Source organism: Haemaphysalis longicornis, unplaced genomic scaffold (assembly GCF_048455015.1).
Source record: "Haemaphysalis longicornis isolate Haplotype H1 unplaced genomic scaffold, Haemaphysalis longicornis Haplotype H1 scaffold_1, whole genome shotgun sequence".
NCBI classification, from domain to species: domain Eukaryota; kingdom Metazoa; phylum Arthropoda; class Arachnida; order Ixodida; family Ixodidae; genus Haemaphysalis; species Haemaphysalis longicornis.
Window position 1 is genome coordinate 427,877,832 of NW_027526203.1, and position 23,075 is coordinate 427,900,906.

At 46.4% G+C, this 23,075-nt stretch overlaps 1 protein-coding gene across 3 annotated transcripts in view; it reads left to right on the forward strand.

Annotated features, from left to right (window-relative positions):
- Positions 1-69: 69 nt before the first annotated feature.
- Positions 70-23,075, forward strand: part of Nsun2 (tRNA (cytosine(34)-C(5))-methyltransferase Nsun2) — an 87,786-nt gene continuing 64,780 nt past the window's right edge. For 2 of the 3 annotated variants that reach the window (XM_077687301.1, XM_077687299.1), the window contains exons 1-9: positions 71-443; positions 1,074-1,148; positions 5,367-5,461; positions 6,163-6,264; positions 7,064-7,169; positions 12,984-13,055; positions 16,021-16,242; positions 19,559-19,614; positions 22,998-23,072. In XM_077687301.1, the coding sequence (XP_077543427.1) occupies positions 381-443; positions 1,074-1,148; positions 5,367-5,461; positions 6,163-6,264; positions 7,064-7,169; positions 12,984-13,055; positions 16,021-16,242; positions 19,559-19,614; positions 22,998-23,072 (866 nt within the window). In that variant the 5' untranslated portion in view covers positions 71-380. Of the gene's footprint in view, positions 444-1,073; positions 1,149-5,366; positions 5,462-6,162; positions 6,265-7,063; positions 7,170-12,983; positions 13,056-16,020; positions 16,243-19,558; positions 19,615-22,997; positions 23,073-23,075 lie in introns of all 3 variants that reach the window. The other variant, XM_077687300.1, reaches the window with a different exon arrangement.

The window sequence follows — 23,075 nt, forward strand, 5'->3', positions numbered from 1 at the left end:
GTAGGTGGCGCAAGTGCTTGTAGTACGGTACCAGCGCACCAGCCAACGCGAGCCGGTCGTCGTCCAGAATGCTGCTGACCTGCTGACGTACTGAAATTTGTTTTGAGGTGTAGCTGTTTGACCGCTTTCTAAAATAATAGCACTCAGTTTACAGAAAACTGTTGAAAGGACTGTCACAAAAAAGCGCCAGCACTCGCACGACTCGCACCGTGTACTTGCACTTGTGTCTGGCAACCACAACGATTTCTTTGTTATACATTTTTATTTGCATTCGCCATTGCACGCCGCTCGCTGTCTGTTGTGCCCACGTGCGAGTTGTCATCAGACTCTAAACTGTGCGCTAAGAAGCTAGCTTTGCTGCCATATACCGGCAGAAAACGATGGGCAGAAAGCGACAAAGAAAAAGGCCGAGAATTTCGAGAGATGAAACCAGCCCTCGACAGGTACGCTATATTTTGTGTTTAGCTTAACTTGTGCTAGTCACCGGCTGCATGGCACACGGCCATTTCAAAGCCTGTCCTCTATTCAAAACTTAGGGTGGTTAACCGTAATATTGGAATAGGGCATAGTACTAATGTGTTCAAGTGGGGCCGTGACACATTGGGTAGCGGTCTGGGGAACAGTCCTACTCGTCACAGCTAACTCGTCATATGAAAACTGGTCATGATTAACGAAAAAGCTGAACAGTGACTTAGTGGGCAAGTGTCCAGTTACCCTACATTACGAGTTTCCCTATTGACGAGTTCACTTATGACCACTTAAGTGTGTCCACCTGGAGATAGAGTTCTAAATAGGTCAAAATAAGCATTAGCAAACATTTTGCGGTGCATTGAACATTGTTTGGTTCACATAGGATGCTAAAGCGCGTTAGCAACTCTAGTATGACATGAATCTCATTAATAGATACTTAGCGTTTTGTTTGATATTTCCATTTGTGTCGGCTTACGTTCTTGCGACGTATTGTTAGTCGTTTGAACATGTTTATCGGAAATCCGTGAATTCCTACGTTTTAGCTTTGTTAATTAGTGCTGCAAGAGGTGAATAACATGTTTTTTTTTTCTTTTTCATTTAAGCCCCACGAGAATGGCGAGAAGTTGGGGTACAAAGCTATATCCAAGAGTAATCCAGACTTTGAGAAGTATTATAAGGTAAGAAATCCTTAGTTTGCGAAGTCTCTCCTTTTTAAAAAAAAAATTCCTTGTCAGTTGATGTTTTCAGAAATAGCTTCTTATAGGCTCCGCGCGCTGGTATGGTGGCGACACCGGCGCCTAAACAACCAGCGCCACCAATGGCCACAGGAGGCATTTATCAGATGTTGCTGACATCACTTGCGCGCTTCCTCGTACTGCCCGTGCTTCACTGCCATGAGTGATTGCTCAAACCAATGCGCTCGTTTTAACGGTTTCAGAAAGATGGGAAATATTGGTCGCCAGCAACACGCCGCAAGCGATGTTCACTGCGTCCGGGAGGAACTAGCAAGCACAACGGAGCCAATCGATGTTTCCAGCAATGGCGTTGGTCACATAACAGGCGTGACCCTAGGCTAGGCGGGTACAGTGAACGGTTGTGAGTTCTTTTGTAAACACGCACCACTTCACTTTATGAAGAGTTCAGTGAATTTAAGCGAGGTAGGCAGGGCAAGCGCAAGGCCGGGTGCCACGGCTCGTGTAAACATGCTGATGCAGTTGCAATGTTCGTCAACTCATAACTGTGAGCACCGGGCAGCTACTGTCAATACTGCTACCGGTATCAACGCCGGTGTTCTTTCTGTTTGAGTCAACAAAATGTTAGACGTATGGAGTTGGCCACGATATCTGCGTCAAAGCTGCTGCCGAGGCCGCACCGGCAGAAGCTCTGCGCGTTGACGTAGGAAGGGGTAAGCAGCGATGAGCACCGTAATACAGAAGAGGAACAAACTATACAGATTGTTAAAGCATAAGCAACACATAATACTAAATTGCCGGGGTAGGCATAAGCTCAGCGACAAAAAAAAAAAAAGAGAACGACAGACACTGTCTCTGCTTCAAGATGATTGACGCGCATATTAATGGCCCATCCGTTTAGCTGCGGTGGTTGCCTGTGGAATCACTGCAGTTTCATGTCAACCGTTACTCTGTGTCATATTCTGTTGCACTCAGGCAAGATTGCGGGGGGGGGGCATGCTGGCACGCTGTTTTTGTTCCTGGCAAAGTTCGCGTTCCCTGTGCAACTTTCGCCGGGCACCGGCTGTCGTAGGTCCCCCACCTGAAGCTGATAGTGGGGGCGCACAGAAACAAGATCCCCGAGTACAAACCACATTCACACAAAACAGCAAAACGAACATTTATGGCCAGAAGTAGATCGGCGTTGTTTACATTGCACGTCCCACTGCGCGGATTCATTGCTGTTGCCTTTCAGCTTCATTTCAAGAATACAGAGATAAACTATTTTTTTCGGCAGCCTGCTCGCGACCTTTTTAAAAATGCTGTGGGAGCAGTAGGCCCAGCAATACACAGAAATATGCACTACTAGCTTGACTTCGCAACAACTGCAGAATCTCTGCCCTGTACAGCCGCTCCTTCGGGCTGATTAACATCCGATTTTTGACGACGCCGCTGTTCAGTGACGCTGCGGTCACACTCAAAGCACCAGTGCTCGGAGCCAATTACCGAAAAATGAGGTTCCTACTTGACAACATGTGGGTGCTAGTTTGCATCAAGCCCTTGTGATACGACGTTTTTGGAGCGCAACCGTGGGGTTGCGACCGGTATCTTGGGAAATTTTTGCAAAAGCATAGTCATAGCTTCATTTGAACAAAGAGCATGCCCACCCATGCTATGCGCAGCTAGACAGACAGGTGGCTAACCCGCACTGGGTAGGCAGAAGAGGCATGACAATGCAATAAATAAATAATTATGGTTATGGGAGAACAAACAAAAGTTGCAAAGCGACAGAAAATCGTAGGGACATTGACAAATTACAGAAAGGGAGGACACAGAAATAATGTGGACGTCGGTAGACGAGGTACAAAATGCCCAGAACAATGTTTATGACAGAGTATGAGGGATAGGCTAGGGGGTGCCCACCAAAAGAAGGCACGCATAATGGCGACACAACTCTTGAGATTCCCTACTTCCTTGGGCCAGAGGCTTGTGTTGGCCCACTGGGACACAGAGGAATCCCTGGATGGCGGCAGGAACGAGGGACGTGCTATGCCTGGAAGTCCTTTTGCGCATTGGTTTAGGCTGGCCAGTGCGGTTATTCACATGCATCTGGGATGAAAGAAAGGTTCTAGACAACGACTCGTCATAATGTGGCACAGTAGCCGAATGCTGGTGGTGTCACAACAGTGAGCGAGTGGACGCCACTTTGCGATATCAAGCCTCTCTTTGTATTCTGGGTTGATTGCGGGGCTCCTGGTTCATAAAACGAGCCCTCCTCATTTTATGAACCAGGAGGCCCTCCTTTGCACACTTATGATAGGCGCCACAAGGTGCAGCTGCGGTGCCGACCACGCCACGCTGCAGGACTAGAGAAGTGTAAAGCAAGCTGAAAGCATAAGGGTAGCATTGCTTAGTTACATGGGAGACAAAACCCAAAGTCCAGCAGGACTTTGCCACAACGCTGGCTACGTAGGCACCGAAGTCAAGTGCTCGGGCAAATTGCACCTCCAGTATGGACACGGACTCAGTCGCCGTGTGGGCGGCACCATGCAGGGTGTATGTTGGCTTCTCCACAGTGCAGGCACTGCTGAAACGTTTCATGCAACTTTTGGCAGGGCTCAGCGAGATGTAGTTCGTTCTGACCCAACAGGTGATTTCATTGAGGTAGGCATGAAGGCTATGGCAAGTAGTGGGGAGACCAGAGTCTGAGGATTGAAGTGTCGTCTGTGTATATTAATAGCGTTCAGGAACAGTGCGGAACAAATGAAGTCGGCGTCATACTGCACCTGCTGCAGAGACGAAACAGTGGCGAAATTTTCTCATTTTCAATATATACTCTACTCTGCTGTCTTTGCACGCACTATTATACTAAAACATATTGAGGTCTTATACAAGCCTGTGGTATGTTTTATGCTATATACTTTCAGACTTTGAACCATGACATTTAAGTTCCTAGCTACAGTGAAAGTGTGATTGTAATTTCAAATGCGGATGAATATTAATGATGCTTGAAGCTGTGATGACCCCTACAATTGTTTTTTCTGCAGTGTAGGCAGTAATCATAATCAGTTTTTGTCCACTGCGGGATGAAGGGCTTTCCATCCTGCATTGTCCGAATCCATTCCTGAACCCCCAAATTTCTACATCTCATTTCTTCAGCGTGTACGTCTCGCCCTGTTTTTCAAACCCATCCCTTTGAAGCCATCCTATAACTCAGGTGGTCCACCTGTGACAAGTTGAACGCATTGCATCTCCCAGCGAGCTCCACTTCTTTCTCTTGATTTTAGCTGGGACCAGCTAAAGCTTGAGCACCGGTAGAACTGTGTATAAAGCACAACCGGCTTTATAGGTAGCAACCTGCTTTTGCTCAGCAATTTCACGTGCCGAATTGGTTATTTGGCTCTATTTTAGTTCTTTCCGACGCCACTGCACCGGCTTTTGGTTTGGTCACATTTGGTCCCCATTTCTCCTCTGTATGTGTGTTTGCTGGGCCTGCCGTCGTTATTTCATCGTTTTCTGGGTTCATTGTTCTCAGTCTTGTGCTTTGCTCTGTGGTAGAAAGGCACGAAAGCTGTGTGGCGTGGCACACCTAACCTGCTTTCGTGTTTGTTTCGAGACACTGTTTAGACAAGCTTCACCAATCCCGTTTTGCGACGTCGCAAATAATAGTGCGGGAAAGTGTATGGGGTGGCGATACACATTTTCACTCTTGGCATTTTCTGTGTTCACGGGCAACTGCTGTTGTTGAAAATGGTATATTTTCATTCACAGCGCATCAGTTTACTGATACCGGCAAACTTGGTTCTACACTTTAGTGTCCTTTTAAAAGTTGGTATAAGCCTGGCGGTGGCAATAAATAAAAGAAGCACCAGTGGCACAATTCAGTTCAGATTTATTTGTGCAGATCCCAGGTTCCTTTTTTTTTCATCATAGATGTGCTGTATTCCACTGTAAAAGTTTACTTTAAAACTTGTGGTAGTAGGTTCCAGCTGCATACAGAAGAGGGACTTAAACTGTAAGGGGTAGCGCAACAAATGAGACGAAACGGAGACGAGACAAACACTTGTGTCTCGTCTCCGTTTCGTCCCGTTTGTTGTGCTACCTCTTACTCTCTGAGTTATGTGCCAACCAGCTCAAGTTTCTCTTCAGAAAAGGGACCTTTTTCTTGTGTGTGTGGAACTGTTAAATTTTACTCAAATAGGTTTTTTTGTTGTTGTTAATCAGGCACAGGGTATCGTGCCAGAAGGAGAATGGGACGACTTCATGGCTGCGTTGCGTCGTGACTTGCCCGCAGCATTCCGCATCACGCATTATTTCCCGTAAGTGAAATTTTCTGTGATTTTTTTTTCTGTGAGTGAATTCTGTTTGATGTTGAGACCACAGGTAAAGATTTGTTTCTCACTTCACTCATGTTGCTCGGTTCTGGTTGGTTCAGACCATAGCATCGCGACAAAATGAGGTGACAGCGATAGTACTATCTTATTGCCACAGGGCACCAGGTCACAGTACAGAGAGTTATGCCTGTTGCGTCGCTTGCTAAAATCATATCATGGGGTTGCTGTTGAAGTCTTGTTTTACTGTGTCAGTAATTATAGGCTTGGTTTTCGACATCGCGACAACCACCCCGCTTTTTGACATTGTGCGCAGCAAATAGGGGACTTACTGTCAAAACAGTGCTCTGCAGCAAGTGAGTGCATGAGCGGCATGGTTGGATGGCAGAAGTATGTCATGTGGACCTTATGTATATAATGGGTGGGCCAAGCAGTAACAAGAATTGGACATTACACAACACTATAGAATCACTAAATACTGGGGGAGCGGGGCGCTACCATGTGTTGCAATTTTTCCAAACATGCGAACATATAAAAGGCACCCGACACAGAAGTGCATTTGAAAGAGGAGCTTGGAGAGAAGTTTTTCTTTTTCTTCTCTTTACTTATGAGTGAAACTTCTGTATGGATGGTTTGCGTGCGCATTTTTAAGATCACTGATATTTTCTACTTGCATGTGTTCATTTCAGGGAGGCAAAACATTTGTTGAGCATCATCAAAAGTCAGTACTTTGAAGGCCTTCTGAAGGCCGAAGGTGACGAGGGAAAAGTCAAGCCAGTCAACCTGGGGTGGTATGTGGTGGTTCTTTTTTTAATGTGATTGTGGATGTGGTATTAAATTTGCTGGTTTGTGAATTGTGGTCTTAGAGATCTTTGGCTCATTTGTGGATGCCGCTTTCATGCCTTGCGTTCGAAAGGCTTTGGCCTCAATTTCGGCAGTGACTTTCCGTGGGTTCAGTAGATCATTAATGGTGTTTATTCCTTCCGTGTCAGCAAGTACCTTGACCAGTGTTCATTATAGGCACCGGTTTGATGTCACTCTTGCACCCTTGCTAGTGCATGCTTGGAACGTGCACTTGCGATTTGTCTGTACCTCTGTACCTGACAATAGCTTTGCTATCTTAACCTTATACGTACCCTTATTTTCTAGACCACTCATAAACCTTGTGCTAAGAATTCATGTTTTAAAAATTAGTTTTTGCAGGGCAGGCCTTCTTTTTTTTCACTGGTCTTGTTCTTTTTAGTCCTTGTGGTGTGAAGCTGAGGTTTGGCAGGTAGCATGTGCAGTGCTCCTCATTGTGCACTTTTCGTGCGATCTGTGCTTGGAATTATGACGCGGCGAAAAGTGGGTCTAGGGAGAAGAATTCATTGGGATATTTGACCCCTGCCTTGTAGCTATGCACTTTAGGCCAAGCGTTTCAAGTGAAACGGAATGCCTGTAACTGTCTCTTTCCTTTAGTCTCATGCTGCATCGTACCAACTGGTACACCATTCAATGTGTCCAAAAATCGTACTTGTAGATTGTTTTATTCCAAATTCCACTTGGTGCTAGTATTTACATCCAACTTGCAACTATCTCTAAAACATATAGGTACCCAGACAAGGTGGCATGGCAGCTGGGCAAGTCCCGAGTCTCTATCCGAAAGGAGGAGGTGCATGAAAGGCTTCATAGCTTCCTGGTGGATGAAACAAAAATTGTGAGTATGAGTTTTTGTCGATGCATTCATTTTCTGCGTGTGCAGAGTGACCAAGATCTAGCAAAATAACCTAAGTGTCCGACAAGTACGATTTTGGCCTTTTGCTGTAATTTTGCCGGTAGGTGGTTTAGCGCCCAAAGCTACCGAATGCCATCCAGCTTGTTTGAGGTCACTGTGCTGTGTGTGCCCGCAGTTTGTTACTGCACCTGCGCCAATAAGTGCTGGCCCCCCAAAGTAGGAGAAGGGCATGCATAGTTGGACAAAATGTTACTTGCACTGATCAAATTTCAGTATTATGTGTGTGTGTGTGGGGGGGAGTTAGTTTCATCTGACTGTACAGGTCCGCGCAGAAGTTAGTGGAGCACTAGAGCAGGGGCAGAATTGCATTGCGCTGCTGCCTAGGAACGTCAGCAGGTAGCAACAAGCAGAGTTCTGGAGATGCCCTTACTGCCCTACCGATCTGTTTGACTGTGTGACAGTTTTCAAAGGGCAGTTCAAGGCTATACAATGGTGCTAGTTACATTGTCGCTTGCAGCCATCAGCAGCGACTGGAGCTGCTGCTGTTGGGTTAGTGAAAGTCATGCGCTTATAAACGTGCTTTGTTGCATAGTATAGGGTGCGGACTATGAGGGGGTTTACTATGCCTTGGCTGGCCACAAGATGGGCTTTCAGGTTGTAGCTACGGCGCTGAAACCATGGCTAGCTAGCTACGGTAGGCAACAGGATCCCTTAAAATCCCTGAGAGTTTGCCACGACGGTTTGCCTCTCCAACAAAGAGACGACAGGCTCCAAAGGGCCAGGACGAACCAGGAGATTTATTGGCCAAAGAGTATACAGTTGAACCTCGATATAGCGAACCACAATTTAACAAAATTCGTGATATAACGAATTTTTGCAAGTTTTCTATCAAAATTTTGCTAAACGAAATTCGTTTTATCTTGATTTTATGAAGTAATTTCGTTGGCACTTCCGATTTAATGAAGTCATGGCAAGAAAGCAAGAACGAGATTCCAGTTGAGGCATGTTTAATTTTGATTCTCAGAGCCTACATTGAAAACATTCAGTACTCGCATTAACTCTTAAACGACTCAAATGAAAGAAAAACGGTGAAGGCTACGGTCGACAGCAATTAGAAGTGATGAAAGAAGCTGCTCCAACTGCTAGCGGTCATAGATGGCTGCCAGCACCCTCTGTGCTTGAGCTGCAGAAGCCTACTAAGGTTTTTTTTCTACACCTCCTTGCTCACGGTGCTGCCGCTCTAGGTTCTGCTCAATGATAACCACATTAATATTTTGTTTGTACATCATTAGGTGAGTCTTGTAAGGAGCATTAGCACTCCAAGGAAAATAAGAATTGCCGGTGAAACCGACAGCCACTGAAGTGATGGATGCCATCAACATTCTGCGGAAGCACGCAGGCCAACGCCGCCTGTTTGTAGGCGGTGTTGCTCAGGCAAACGTTTAAGAGCAAGCCTTGTTAGCGCTGTCAGCATACGAGCTTCACGTTAAGCCCGGCCTGGTCAAGAAACACCAAGCACTTCTTACGGGTTTCTCTACTATGGCCTGAACATCGAGTGCTGAGGGCAATAAATTGCTCTCTTTGGACGTGGTCATCTTTGTTTTACCCGTGTTTATTTACAGCTGCGATACAAAGAAATCGGTTTTTTTTAGGGCTCAGTGGTTCTAAAACTAATTGCTTAATAGAATTTGGCCGTAAGATATTTAATGTAAGCCTTCCGCTTTAGCGGGAACATGCAAGCGCTGCTCCACACAGTGAAGCGGTCCGCGAGTACTCCGCTCAACTCATGATCATGGCTTTATTTTTAGTGTCGTGGTTGCATCACACGCCTATACTGCAGAGCCTTTGTACCAAAAAAAAAAAAAAATCACTCGAAGGTTTCATAGCACCTGCCCATTGTCGGCCCGCCGCGCCTAAGCCTACCACTGAACGGACAAAAAGGCGTAACTTTGAACCAACACCTCGCCGAGGTGAAGTACACGGGGCACGTACGTGGGTTCGATTGACTAACAACGGCGTTTAGTAGTGACCGAAACGAAAAAAAGAAAACAAAGCGGAAACCTAGTGAGGTGTGCTATCATATTTAACGAGGCATTGCAGAAAAACACCAGTTTTACGACAACGCATGAACTATTGTCGGCCATCCGAATTGCATTGGCGAAGTGTTAAAACTCTTAATTCACGCAATTTTCGCGACCGGTTTTAGTAGAAATTTTGCTTAAAGTGGAGAGGTAACTGTGTAGAAGTTGTTTCTTGGCAATGGGCAAGGTTGTGAAACCTGATTGATTGATTGATTGTCGGGTTTAACGCGCCGACGCAACGCAGGCGATGAGGCGCGCCGTAGTGGAGGGCTCCGGATTAATTTTGACCACCTGGGGATCTTTATCGTGCTCCGAAATCTCGTACACACAGGCGTTTTTGCTTTTCGCCTCCATCAGAAAAGCGGCCGCTGCGGCCGGGAATCGAACCCGCGACCTCGTGCTCAGTAGCGCAGGTTGTGAAACCTCAATAACTTGTTAAATGTATTGTAAAATCGAAACCTCGATTTTACGAAATTTGCGCCTCCGAGTACGACTTCATTATATCGAGGTTTAACTGTAGTGCATAATCATTGCAACAACTAGGCCAAGAACTACACAATACCAATACGCCCCTCGGGGCCCAGCCATACGGGTGGCAGTAGCCGAGGCTACGCGTGGCCACAAACGAGGTAGGCCTAATAGGCCTACCCACACGTCTGATCGGGGCCAAAGGCTCCGTCCCGTACGAGCAGCGGCAAGGGGACGAACGACCTGCATCTGTCTCGTGATCTCCATTCCTCATTGGTCCCCCTGCGAAGTGCGCGTGCCGCGCTTAAAAGGCTTGGGGGTGAGGAGGAAAGTTCCTGGGTGAGGAGGTGCGATAGCGGCGGCAGGGCTGTTCTCGACCGCTGGCTCGCTGGCTTGCAAGAAGACATAGCACCATGATGTAGCTTGCAGGGCGAACACGCGCTCCATGCGTGGGTGAGGGCTGCGCTTGCGAGAACAGGAAAAGGGGATCCAAGGGATCCCCACAAAGGTGTATGCATCGGCCCCTCAGCTGCACGGCGGCGCTACCTGCGTGGCAGCGACGGAGACTCCATTTGTACAGTTAGATGCAAGTGCGCAGAGAGTGACGCGGTTTGCCTCGCGTTAGCTTGGTGTCCTCCCTGTGCGCTGTTTTCCGTATTTTTTGCGTTGCTTAAATTTCATCATAATCATCATCAAAGTAGCCCAGGTTGAGGCGGTGCGTCCAATCAGGTTCGTGTCACCTATAAAGAGCTTAAGGTCTCAAGCATGTGCCAAGGTGTAAGATGAAAGCTTTGATGCTGCGTTATTCTCACCTGCTATGAAATGCGTGCCACAGATCCAGCGCTGATTTGCCCCAGCATCGATACCTCGCCAGCCAGACTGACTTCGAACACTGCCCTAGCCTTTGCATTGGAACAGCAAAGAACCCTACGTGCATGAAGCTTTCATCGTGTGGCCTGTTTCAAATCTGTTTCTAGGAAGTGTGCAGTCCACCATTCCAAGGTGAAAACACTGCTGGCAACTGTTACGAATCAGCCCGCAGCAGTGCTTTGTGCCGCACTCCTCGGCTGTGTGGGGAAGCCTCCACTACGTGCGCCTTTCAAGCAGGCCTCTCTGTCGGCGACTCACGCTTGCAGCCGATGGATCCAAACACGACGCTACATGTCTGGGAAAGTCCGGGTCGCTGTCGCCTCTCTCTCTGCGTGATTCAAACTTCGGCATTGGCAGATGAGGCATGCTTTGACTTGTCCGAAGGACGTGGAAGCCGTTGCGGAGACCTCCTCTCGCTCGGACTCGACAGGCGCTGCTACTACCGACCGCTCACGAACTCTGGAAAGAGCGTTGTGTGTGTCTGTACCGTTCGTGTTGTGTGCACAATCTGGAGAAAATGCTTGTTTGACCGTTGCCGCTTTGGTTATAAATAATGGCGAATTCCATTGGGCGAACAGGAGCAAGTGGAGCGAGCAGCCAGAGCAGCACACGGTAGTAACGGGGACGTGTGCTTTCGTTCCGTGAATGAAACATTCGCGCTGCTCCGGGAGCAGTGAAAAGAGGGGGAGGGCGTGATGTCAAGAGTCATGTGACCAAACGTTTCCCGCGCTCGCTTCCCGGAGCATTTCGCGCGCTCGTGATGTCCGCACGCAGTTATTCCTCGCCAGTTTTGCCAGATACGTGCCGGTGGTTTTGTGTCTGCCTTCCGCATGGCGACAAGCCGAGCGGATGTTCATGTTCATGATAAAGGGGTCACCACCGTGTCTCCCAAAAATTAGCTGCGAACGATAACAGCGTCCACCGTCTTTTCCAGATACGACTCTACCTTCGGTCGTTGCTCCGGCGGGGTGAACAGGTGCTCGAACATAAACTCATGCAATGTCAAATCGTCGTCGTCGTCGTCGCTGCTGCTGCTGTCCGATGATGAGCTTGCGCTTGAATATGTGGTGCTTTCATCATCTAAAAGTAGCAGCAATTCCTTGTCCAGACGGCCGCGCTTAGCTGCTGCCGTACGCACTGAGCGACTACCGCGGCTGCTGGATTCCGCTATTTTTCCTCTGCAACCCGGGGATAAAACCAGAAGTGACGCAAAAGAAGTCATGTGACTTCCTCGGCGTTCCCTGTTACTCCGCCGCTGGCGACGGAGCACCGAGAACTGCTCTCGGCGCCAAAAAAGTGCTCCTCCTGCAACGGGCCAGTGCATGCACCCTATAAATTGCAACCATCTGTGTTCTGCTCATGGGTGGCCTGGTATTGCCTACCTCATGCGAATGTTTCTTGGGCATGCGCGTTTTGTATTTACAGTTTGTCAGAACACTCCTGAGCTAGCTGACAGCCGTTACTTGGGAGGAATCGGGGTAACCTTGAATGAAAAAACAATCTCAAGCCGAGTTTGTTTTCAAAACAAAAACAAATTTCCTTATGATTTACACTGAGAATGTGCTGGCAATGTTCTGCAGGAGCATTTTTTTTTTGTCGATTTAGTAGTGCTGTATCTCAAAGGCAACAGGACATTGATGGTAGCACTTTATAGCACACAACAAAGCACATTTTGAGCTCACTGGCTCCTCCAACCCAACAACGGCACATTTGGTCACCCTTAATGGCTGCGAGCAGGAATGTAACAAGTGCTATTGTACAGCCTAGCACTGCCCTTAGAAAACACGTCCAGTCAGACATGCCAGCAGAGCGATGAATAAACATACCTGACAGGGCAGTGGGGGCAGTGTCCACGCATCCCTAGGATACACCCATTGCCTCCCATCGGAGTTCCTGGGCAGCGCAGTGCAATTTGGGTGCCACTGCTGTGCTCCGTTCACTTCTGCATGTGCCTGTACATATCTTTGTAATAGCAATTGATATTCACTTCAAAACTAAAAAAACTAAAAAAAAAACATTCCATGCGGGAGTGCAAAAATTGCTGAAAGCAATTTTGGCAACTTGTATTTTTAAGCGAAAATAGGAAATTTCTATTGATGGATAAGTTAGGACATGGAGAGGGGACAAGTGGTGGCTGTAATTGTATTCGTACCCATAAACACGTTCCTCCACAGTTATCAGGGGGCAGGGATTACTAGAACAAGTGCGGACATGTAGATATATTGCTGCTTGGGGAAGTCCGTTTTTGAAAGTATTCCAGTTGCCACGTTGCAGTAAAGTTATTGAAGGTCATTGTGATTTCTTTATGTTACCACTGTTCATTCACGTGAGTGGTGCCTTTGAGGTCTGTTTTGTGACATTTTTCTCCCTCCTTTAGGGTGCCATTACCCGCCAGGAAGCTGTGAGCATGATCCCTCCTCTTCTGCTTGACGTCCAGCCATCCCACAAGGTCTGCCCCCCCTTTAAGCTAAACCTTCTTATAGCAGCAGAATTGTAAGCAACACTGGAAACTAGTGTGCGGAGCATTTTAAAGCATTGGTTGCATTGTGTATGTTGGAAAGCCAGCCTTTTGTGGAATATGGTGGCCTTCGAATGTTTTTCTTGGGTTCTAAGTGGTGCTTATGCCGGGGCTATTTTGTGCTATAATTAGTTAAATTGTGTGTGTGTGTGCACATTCATGTGTGCATGCAAATATATAGTGCTAGTTGCGAGCTGGTATATATATCGAGGCAGTGTCACACTTTGAACTGTTAGTTCACCTTCTGGGGTCTGAGAGAAGTCCAGTATTTTACTATTTTTTCTTGAAGGGTAGAACCCCCCTCCCCCCAGTGATTATATTAGTAGATGGGCTTGCTGCACAAAAATGGCATATGCTCTATAGTTGATGACAGGGTAAGAGTGCAGTAGGAGCTCCGCCCACAAGCGTTGTGTAGCCGCTACCTTACTTTTCGCAGTTAGAAAAAATATTTCGTTATATTGCAACTGTTTATACCCATGATTACTAATATGAGCGGCTGACAGTATAACCATCTGATTATGAAGTCGTTTATAGTTTCATTCCCAAGAATGAATTATTTTCTTAGGAAAAAAAAAAGTTATTTTATTCCGCTTAAATGAGACAACACCGTATGGCGCAAGCAGAGAATTGCGGGATGTGAAACGTTACAAGTCTAATCATTGCTACTTCACGAGACACGCGAGTGGCAAGACGCTCTACGTCAGTTGGTTGGATTGACAGTATACGGTGTCATGCTTTCAATCCAGGCGACGGTTTTTGAGGTGTTTTCCCGGCGATGTAATAAAACAGCTGCTGCCGTTTCTTTAGTGTCATATCACCACCCCGCAGTTTACAGTGGAATGATAAGGCACAGAACCCTAACTGGCGGTGAAAATTGATAGAAAAACACCCTTAAGCACTAGCAGCCGCTTAAAAAATTACTGTTGCGAGCTTTTATCAAAAAAATGAAGAGACCTACAAAGGCATCTTTCCGAAGTTCTACTTTCAAGTTGTGCTACATTAAACTTTCATTGGTATGCAGCAGTCTACCGTGAAGATATTTTTATTGCTGATGAGGCTTTTGAAATAGCATACATAAAGAAAATATTCGGTTCAACATGTAGTTTCTTTGCAGCCATGTCAAGCTTTTGTGGAAGCATTTTCATTTCTGATAATCTTCCTGAAGCCAATAATCTTCCCCTATGTATACCAAACAGTGACGTCGAACACTGACTGCCCTATACGAAACTTGAACGGCTATACAAGTGCATTTAATTCTTAAATTCTTACTGCACCTATTTAGACAACTACACTCAACAGGCCCAGTAATATGAGTATGAACATGAGATCTAAGTGACTTGTTTTAAAATGTGCCGGCATCTCCATGCAAGCATTTTCATTTTGTCCACTTCTGCATCCAACCAGAGCACCGAACTGGAACAGGGAGAAGAAATATTTAATTCTCACTGCCTCTTGTCAAGGTGTCATGGGCTGCTGCACAAGCATTTTCTATTCTTACCACACTTTCCAGCCAGCAGCAGCAAAGTGGCACCCTGAAAGCCTGACGTTGAATTCATTTTGATTTGCTGCACCAGTGTTTTCAATGCCTAATGTAGGTTTAAAGCCAAAAGCAACAGTGTTTACGTGAAAAGCAGTCACTTCATAGCATGAAGGTGTGGCATGAATTCATTCTAACGTACTACATAAGCATCTTCAACTCTCACCACAACTTCATGGCCAGAAACTACAATGTGTGCGTGAGAGGAGCAGCGACTTCATAGCCTGAAAGTGTGGAATAAATTTATTCCAACGTACTATGTAAGTGCCTTCAAATCTCACCGCAACTTCATGGCTAGAAGCTACAATGTGCACGCGAGAAGCAGTGACATCACAGCCTAATGGCCAGGTATAAACACATTCCAACGTATTTTATTAGATCTTTCACTTCTTACCATACCTTTCTAGTCAGAAGCAACAGTTCAACCTAGCGAAGGAGTTACATAGCATCTTGAAGTGACGTAAAACCATTGCGACCTGCTGAGCAAGTTTTTCCAATTTTTATGCGTCTGGAAGCCGGAAGCAAGTGGGCTCAAAAAGGAGCGACATGACACTCTGGAGGCCTGAAGTAAAACTATTTTGATATGCCGCATCGCTATTTTCTATTCTTCTTGCAGCTGTATAACCAGAAGCAACAGTGCATGCTTGAGAAGTATGAACATAGCATTCTGAAGGGGTGACATACCCCATTTCTACCTGATACACAAGTGTTAGAAATTATTACTGCAGCTCTTCAACCTGAACCACCTTCAGTCACTGTTTGAAGGCTCTAACTCTTGTCACAACCCGCCGCGGTGGCTCAGTGGCTAAGGCGTTGCGCTGCTGAGCACGAGGTCGCGGGTTCGTTTCCCGGCCGCGGCGGCCGCTTTTCTGATGGAGGCGAAAAGCAAAAACGCCCGTGTGTTCGAGATTTCGGCGCACGTTAAAGATCCCCAGGTGGTCAAAATTAATCCGGAGCCCTCCACTACGGCGCGCCTCATCGCCTGCGGTGCGTCGGCGCGTTAGACCCTACAATAAAAAAAATAACTCTTGTCACAGTTGCTGGAACAATAAAAACATCTAAAAGTGGGAAGCGGTGTTGAATCTGAATTAAAGTATGCTCCATGGGAAGATGCTCAACATGTAGTTTTTTTTTTTTTTTTTTTTTTTCCCATTATTGGGGTCATTTTGGGGGCTGAAATCTTGTGCCTTTTTGGGTGCACCTCAAATGAAAATTGAATTCCCTACCCAGGCACCATTGCGCGTGTTAAGTTAATTTCCTGTGGCACGACAGTCTGGAGGGCCGGGCCATTCATTCACAGTATTGGCTGACATCTTGTGTGCACCACCTCAGTGAGGCATAGGAAATATTTTTTGGCAGGTTCTGGACATGTGTGCAGCCCCTGGCTCCAAGACAGCCCAGATCCTGGAGATGCTGCAGGTTCGGCACTGCGATATCCCTGCTGGTTTGGTAGTGGCCAATGACCTCCACAACAAGCGCTCTTACATGCTGGTGCACCAGGCCAATAGGCTGAAATCCGCTGGCTGCATTGTGACCAACCATGATGCCGCTATCATGCCAAACATCTATCTCACCAAGCAGGTGAGGCCATAGTAGCCTTGCCTCTGGGGCCATACTGTGAGACAGTGTCTCTTTTCTCCTGTTTTTTTTTTTAAATACTAGCTAGGACATCTTCCTGCTGGGGCGGAAATGGTACTAAGTTTGTATATAATACGGGAGAAAGAAAAGTCTAGGAGAGTCCCTGATGTTACCTCTACGGAAGCTGGAAATGCCATTTTAGGTGGTGCCTTTTCTGCTTTCATTTTGTGCACACTGTCCACCTCCTCTGCATTTGCTCATGCCATTGTCGTTTGCCCTGTTGGCGCCTGGCGACCATTGGAGATCAGCTGGGCTGTGCCGTGACGTCTTGCCTTAGTGGGCAGGCCTTCGCTGCTGTTGCTACAACACGGTTGCCAGTGACCTCCTGATATGGTGAACTGAGTTGGTAAAGCCACCTGACTTCCTCCACACTTCTCCCAGTGTGCTGATGGCTAGCAGAGCCTCTCCTCAGCTTTCCCCCTCCCCCTCCATGGTGTGAACACGTTTGTCACAGATCTCATGACTAACTGCCGCTTTGGGTCATCTGTCCTCTAGTATTCCAGTGGTGGGAGGGGCATTGCAAGACCTCATTTTCTGAGTGTGCTGTCATTGAATTTATTGGTGACTTCATTTTGTGAAGTCGGCCATTTTGGCCAGTGGCATTGCTAGCTCCCATGCGGGCTGTGCACGACACGCCGTCCCTGCTGTGCCGCATGACTTGCAAACGAGGCCGCCGGAGGGTGGAGATACCGATTCGATATTAAGGTTAGACTTTATTTTAATGCTTTCATTTTGTTTCAGTGGGTATTATTTTTTTGTAGCTTACGTTTGCTGTACTTGTATACCTTGTGGCGGCACAAAAGAATCATAATAAGTAAACTATCGGCGATGAAACTATTATGTCTGGCAACATTGCCGGCGTAGAATGAGTCGTTGGCACAGCCAAGCCAGTGCCCTAAGGCCCCCCCCCCCCCCTCCACCCCTCCTCTTTTTTCTTTTTGAGCGAGCAGCAGCAGGGTAGCTGATTTTACTGTGGCAAGGAACCATTTCGAATGCCCATTTCAAACACCAAAGTTCAATGAGCTGTAAAATTAGTTTCATGCGGTGCATCAAAAAACCGATTCTCTTATTGCACTCACCAGGCTTCATAGTATTGGAAAATATAAAGATTACAGTTTTATGGCTAACACTGTTTTGTCTATTGTTCCTTCAAAAATGGCTAATTATCTCTCATTATCTTGGCGACTAATTGACTTACTCAAAAAATGTCATATTTGAAATCGGGGGAGAAGCAGCAAGACTGACAAGTTTCACATAATTGCCTTTGTTACCGCGAAAATTGACTGAATTCTAGAGGTCTAAAATAACGTTTTTTTCTGTGCTAAACATATTGGTTAGGCAGATGTTGCAGTGATATAAAATGCGAACGATTCAATGTCCTTTCTAACGACACAAGTTTTAATAATTGTTTCATAAATAATGATTGTGAAAAAAATTATCAAATTCTAAATTTTTGTTCAGACAAATTTTTGTTCAGATAAAATAGACAAAAGGAAGTTGTATGTAACAAACCACCATTACTAAGAAAAATTCAGAATATACATTTTGTAGGTAAACATTCCAAAGATCCGTCCTAGAAAAAAAATTGCTTTGAGCGCTACAATGTGCCAGGTATCAAAGAAAATGCTAGCACACATGGTGCCATGTATTGCGGTGAAGCCCAACCTCTATTTCAAATTTCACAATTTAGGATGCTTGTCTGGAAAAAATCTGGTGGTTTGACATTATTAAAGACACCATTTAGTCCCCACATGATGTAAAAACACCTCGTCAATGATTGCGGCCAGAAGAAAATTCAAGGCAAGCAAGCGATGCGAAAAAATCCACTTGGAGTTGAAGACGAAACTACAAACATTCACCACCGTGAATGATTGTTGATGTTCTGATCGTCACTTGTCTGTCAGAACTTTCATTTGCAGTTTAATATCATCTGAATGACTCATTATGGTAGCCCTGCTTGCAAAATAAGATGCGATGCGCTAAAATCATGCCCAGCAAGCTTCTACCAAGTAGCTGTCGCGCTATGAAGAGAGTTCAGCACTATGAGCCTTCTGATTGCAGCACCACCTAACATTTTCGAAAAGAAACAATACCAAGCCTGTTGGAGAGTGTGAAAATAGGCAGTTCTACTAAGCAGCAAAACTAAGCCTCCAGAAATATTCTCGTACGTTAATGAAACTGGGCGGTGAACAGCTGGCGGTGTTCTAGGCGGATTGGAAGCGGTCTACTCGTCTGAACTGATATTCGACGGCTTGATGTTATCTTTAGACTTTCATCTGAAGCAGTTATCCCAGAAGTATGGCGTGGGGAAGTGGAATTACGAGCGCCGTTCATTTTTCGAGGAACATTAAGGGGCGACGGAGGCGCGCGCCGTGGCAAATCGGCAGGAAGTTGTGTAACTGCGTAGTAGTGCCAAATATGAATTTCACAATGCAAAACCGAAATCGAAACTGCTGGAAGCTGGCTGAAAATGCCAGATTTACTTGTTAGACATGCGAGGGACCTTTTGAAATAAGCTGTGTTAGAATAAAGCTATTCTTTCTCCGAACGAAAGATCACTAGTGAATAGCTGGTGTCATTTTCAGGTAATTATCACCTCCCAACACTGTCGGATTACAAAGCTGACAACATAATTTGGTATTTTGCTTGCTAGGAGCCCTTTGCATAACCACAAGTGGCATGCTTCTTTGTCAAGTGCAATAGCCACGCCCCCTTTCGCGAAAACGCGCGCTCCTAAGCTGGCAAAAAATGCCATCAAAAATCTGTTGCTGGAGCGGGAAAATTTAAACCGCTTCTGAAAGCGCAGTGCCTAGACTGACCACTGGGGAGCATTAGGTGTACGAAAAACGACTCTAACATGTTGAAATCTGCAATATAGGCATGGTAACAAGAGAGTTAAAGGAAGCAGTGTCCCCAGGTTCTTGAAATTAATCTGTAGTCCTTCCCTACAGCATGCCTCATAGCCCAGCAGCTTTGGCGCATTAGACTGCAAAATATGAAGCTATCTCAAAGATGCTGCCTAGCCCTGTCTGTAGAAGAGAGAAAATGTGCTGGGCCATGCCTGCATGAGGATATCTTCAGGAAGTGCTGGCCAAATCGAGAGGTCCTGATATTTTGTGGTAAATGTAAGGTATAGTCTTTGTGTTAACACTCTAGTAGAATCCTTGCTTTGTGAGTGAGTTGCGTTCATACTGATGTGATGCTGCTTATTAAAGGAGCGTGCATTTCATCTGGTCTTTATTTGTGTGCTGCTTTATAGGATGGAAGCCAGGAGGTTATGAAATATGACAGAGTGCTGTGTGACGTTCCCTGCAGGTGAGTCCCTCGTTCAGTATTACTAGACCACATTTCTCAAGTGTTCTTATGTGCTGCACCTTGGATTAAATACTGTTAACCCTGACTTCACAAACCTAGCTTAAGTGTAACTTCTGCCTTCCAACACTTTTCGCCACCTTAACGCGTTCCGAGAACTAGTGGGCATGCACACACCTGCACACTGGCCCGGTCGGCGCAATGCGGCACCGTGGCACTTCCTATACTTTAAGCCAGGATTTGCATATACAGTTAAAACCCAATATAACGAAGTCATTCTCGATTTTTTATAATCGAGGTTAACCAGCAGAGCTTTAACAAACGTGTCCATCGCTGAGAAACAGCTGGTAGATATTGATCTCCCCCTTTAAAAGAGAAATTTCAACTAAAATTGGTTGCACAAGTCGTGAATCAAGGAGGGACAAGGCTTTCAAGGGCAAAAAAAATTGAAAAAAGGAACAAGAATCTATTTTGGGAAATCCGCATATTTGGGTAGTGTATGTCATGAACTACCGTATTTACACAATTCTAATGCACCCCTGATTGTAATGCTCAGGTAAGTTTACTTTGGAAAGTTCGAAAGAGTTAATTCGACGCCTATTCTACCGCACAGGTGTAAAAGATGTAACACCTGTGGGCATAATGGGTCTAGCTACGGGATAGTTAGAGACGTTGAGCGCCGATGTGAGCTCGACGGTCCCTTGTGGGCCTAAGTGGGGTTCAGGGTGTTCCCCCACGCCGGGAAACGACCCATCCAAAATGCCCCAGAGAGGTTCGCGGCGTCCACGAGGGAGACGCCGCGACGGGTTCGACTCACCGACACAGGCGACGACAGGCTCCAAGGGGGCCAGGACGAACCAGGGGGTTTATTGGCCAAGTGGTACAGCGCGTAATAACGCCAAGACAGGGTTAAGAACTACACTGTACCGACGCGTGCCTCAAAGCCGGGCTTGAGCGGGCCCGACGGCTGAAGCGACACGGGGGTTGCCGGCGAGGCGGGGGTAGCGTACCTCGCTCGTCCGATTGGGGTCATGGGCCCCGCTGCGGACGGGTGGCGGCGAGGGTGCGATACGAGCCGCGATCCCTCGCGTTCCCTATACTCTATCCTCCATCTCCTTCCGAGCCCAGAGAGCAATCCCGCAGAGCCAGAGAGAGAGCCAGCCAGAGAGTCGAGAGGCCCGCGAAACGTGCGCGTCGCGGTTATAAGGCGCGGAGGAGAGGAGGCAGGTTCCCGGGCGAGGAGGAGCGACAGCGGCGGCGGGACAGTCGGTGCCCGCCGGCGCGTCGGCCCGCGAGGTGACGTCACGTGCGCGGGAAAGCGCGCTCGTTCGAACATCGCGCTTGAGGAGGAAAGGGGATCAAGCGGATCCCCACACACCATGTACCAGGCCTAAGGCATTTTATTTGACGCACACAACTGTGGCAGAGAAAGTCCCTTGCGCATCATAAACTTGCCTATCCAGCTCCTGTTTGCCTAAAAATTAAAGCAGGGAATGCAAGAAGTGCGACATTTAAAAGGCCGTGAAGGGAAAATACATTTGCCTTTGCTTAATTTTATCTATTTGAACAACCTTTAAGAACATAAATTTGAAAAATTTTCACAATTTATTGCTTCGGGAATTTAGGAAACGTCTTTTAAATGCTCTTTTTGAGCGCAACTAGCAGTGACATAATATTAAGGACATTTTAGAGTTTAAATGTTCTTCATGTATATTATTTTGTATAGCTGTAAATCCATTATTTTAGAAATAATGCATCCTTTATTGGTTGCCACAAACAATTCTCTATCAACATGACTGGCGGCGCAAATGCATCAGTTGTCTGGCCATCATTGTTGCAGACCGTGGTCCTACTAGCTGTATGTACACAGTTTCCCTGCTGATGTTCATGTTCTTTTGCTGAAATCTTTTTGGAATCTTACCGTCCTGTTATCAGGCGGCACAAAGCCGCTTAAGGGGGAAAAAAAAGTTACCCTGTGATTAGAACTTGCAGCCTCAGGCCTGGCTTGCATTGGAGTCAGATACCTTACCCACTGGGCGATAGACGTAACAATTGCGTGGGTGAAAAATGCGGCATAAAAGCCGGTCCATATTTGTAGTCGGGTACCCTGGGTGGTTTACATAAATATTGATTTACCCAGAGCTCTAACCGCCAACTTACTGTTGAACACTTCTACAGTGAGCCATAGGCAAGCATATCCAATTGACAACACAACGTAAGCAGCTTTGTTTATTGGAGGAAAGCAATCGAACTGCGTGGTTTCGGTCATTTGTTTCGTCAAGTCAGGAAGTTCACGTTCGCTTCACTCACATTAGAGGCTTTGTGCGACCGATGTTGGCATGCTTGAGCATACTGGCTAGCAGAATGACAATTCAGACTAGTAAAATATTGCGAACAGTTCATAAATACCCAGTTTATGTTAAACATGGTTACTTCTGCCTGTGCCACTTGCCCGAGTTGTTGACCGGGAGTTCAGCCATGTTGATCAGTCGCATCAAGACGAGACATCGCCCATTCAATTAGGGGCGAATCTCATGATGGCGCCAAGGTTGTAGCTGTCTCTGATCATTGGTGAGCCCGCTCTACACTGGCGTGCTGTACAGGCAAGGGGAAGCTATGAATGGGTTAACATGATGTCACTTCACAACTTGAGGAGGAAAGCCTCGGTGAAACCTAAAGTGCATTTTTTTACCTATTTGCCAATATCATGCAATGAAACGGCTGTGTATTGTCTTTTCATCAAGGGTCCACAGTTCTAAATACCCACAGAACACTTTCTTTTTTTTTTTTCAAAATCTCTTCACAACCCTTTCACTTTGCCTTGACCTTGATAAATTCACACGTGACCATTCATTCATTAGTTGCTCCAGTTCATAGTTTAGATCAAGGGAGAGGGTAACAAATTGTCGTATTTCTTGAAATTGCTTCAGAATTTTTCGGATTTCTATCTTGCATATTTTTTTGATTTTGCATTGCCCCCATCTGTGGAGATTGCAGGTAATGCTTGCACCCTCCTTGCGAAATTTCTGTGATCGTCCGGCCGTGCATGTATGTCCGAAGTTTGATCTAAAAAAAAAGCATTGAATTCTAATTCCTGGCTGCGATTTGGGTTCCTGGTGGAGGTTTGAAACCCCTGCATCTTGCCTCCACCACAGCACGCCTTATAGCCCAGGTGTGGCTCTGCACATAAGCATTATGCAAGGATTCCCATGTTCTTGCATATGAATGTGTGTTTAGATTGTGCGCTTGCATGTGCACGCACGCAGGCCATATTTGCAGCATACGAATATGGGGCATGAACAGCAATACATGAATATGTTGCATGGCGAGCATTTAACGACAATATGTTTTGGGGTTACGATCATATGGCCGTGTTTCTGTTCCAGTGGAGATGGAACATTGCGAAAGAATGCCGACATGTGGAGGAAATGGAATGGTGCTGGTGGCCACAACCAGCATGGGTA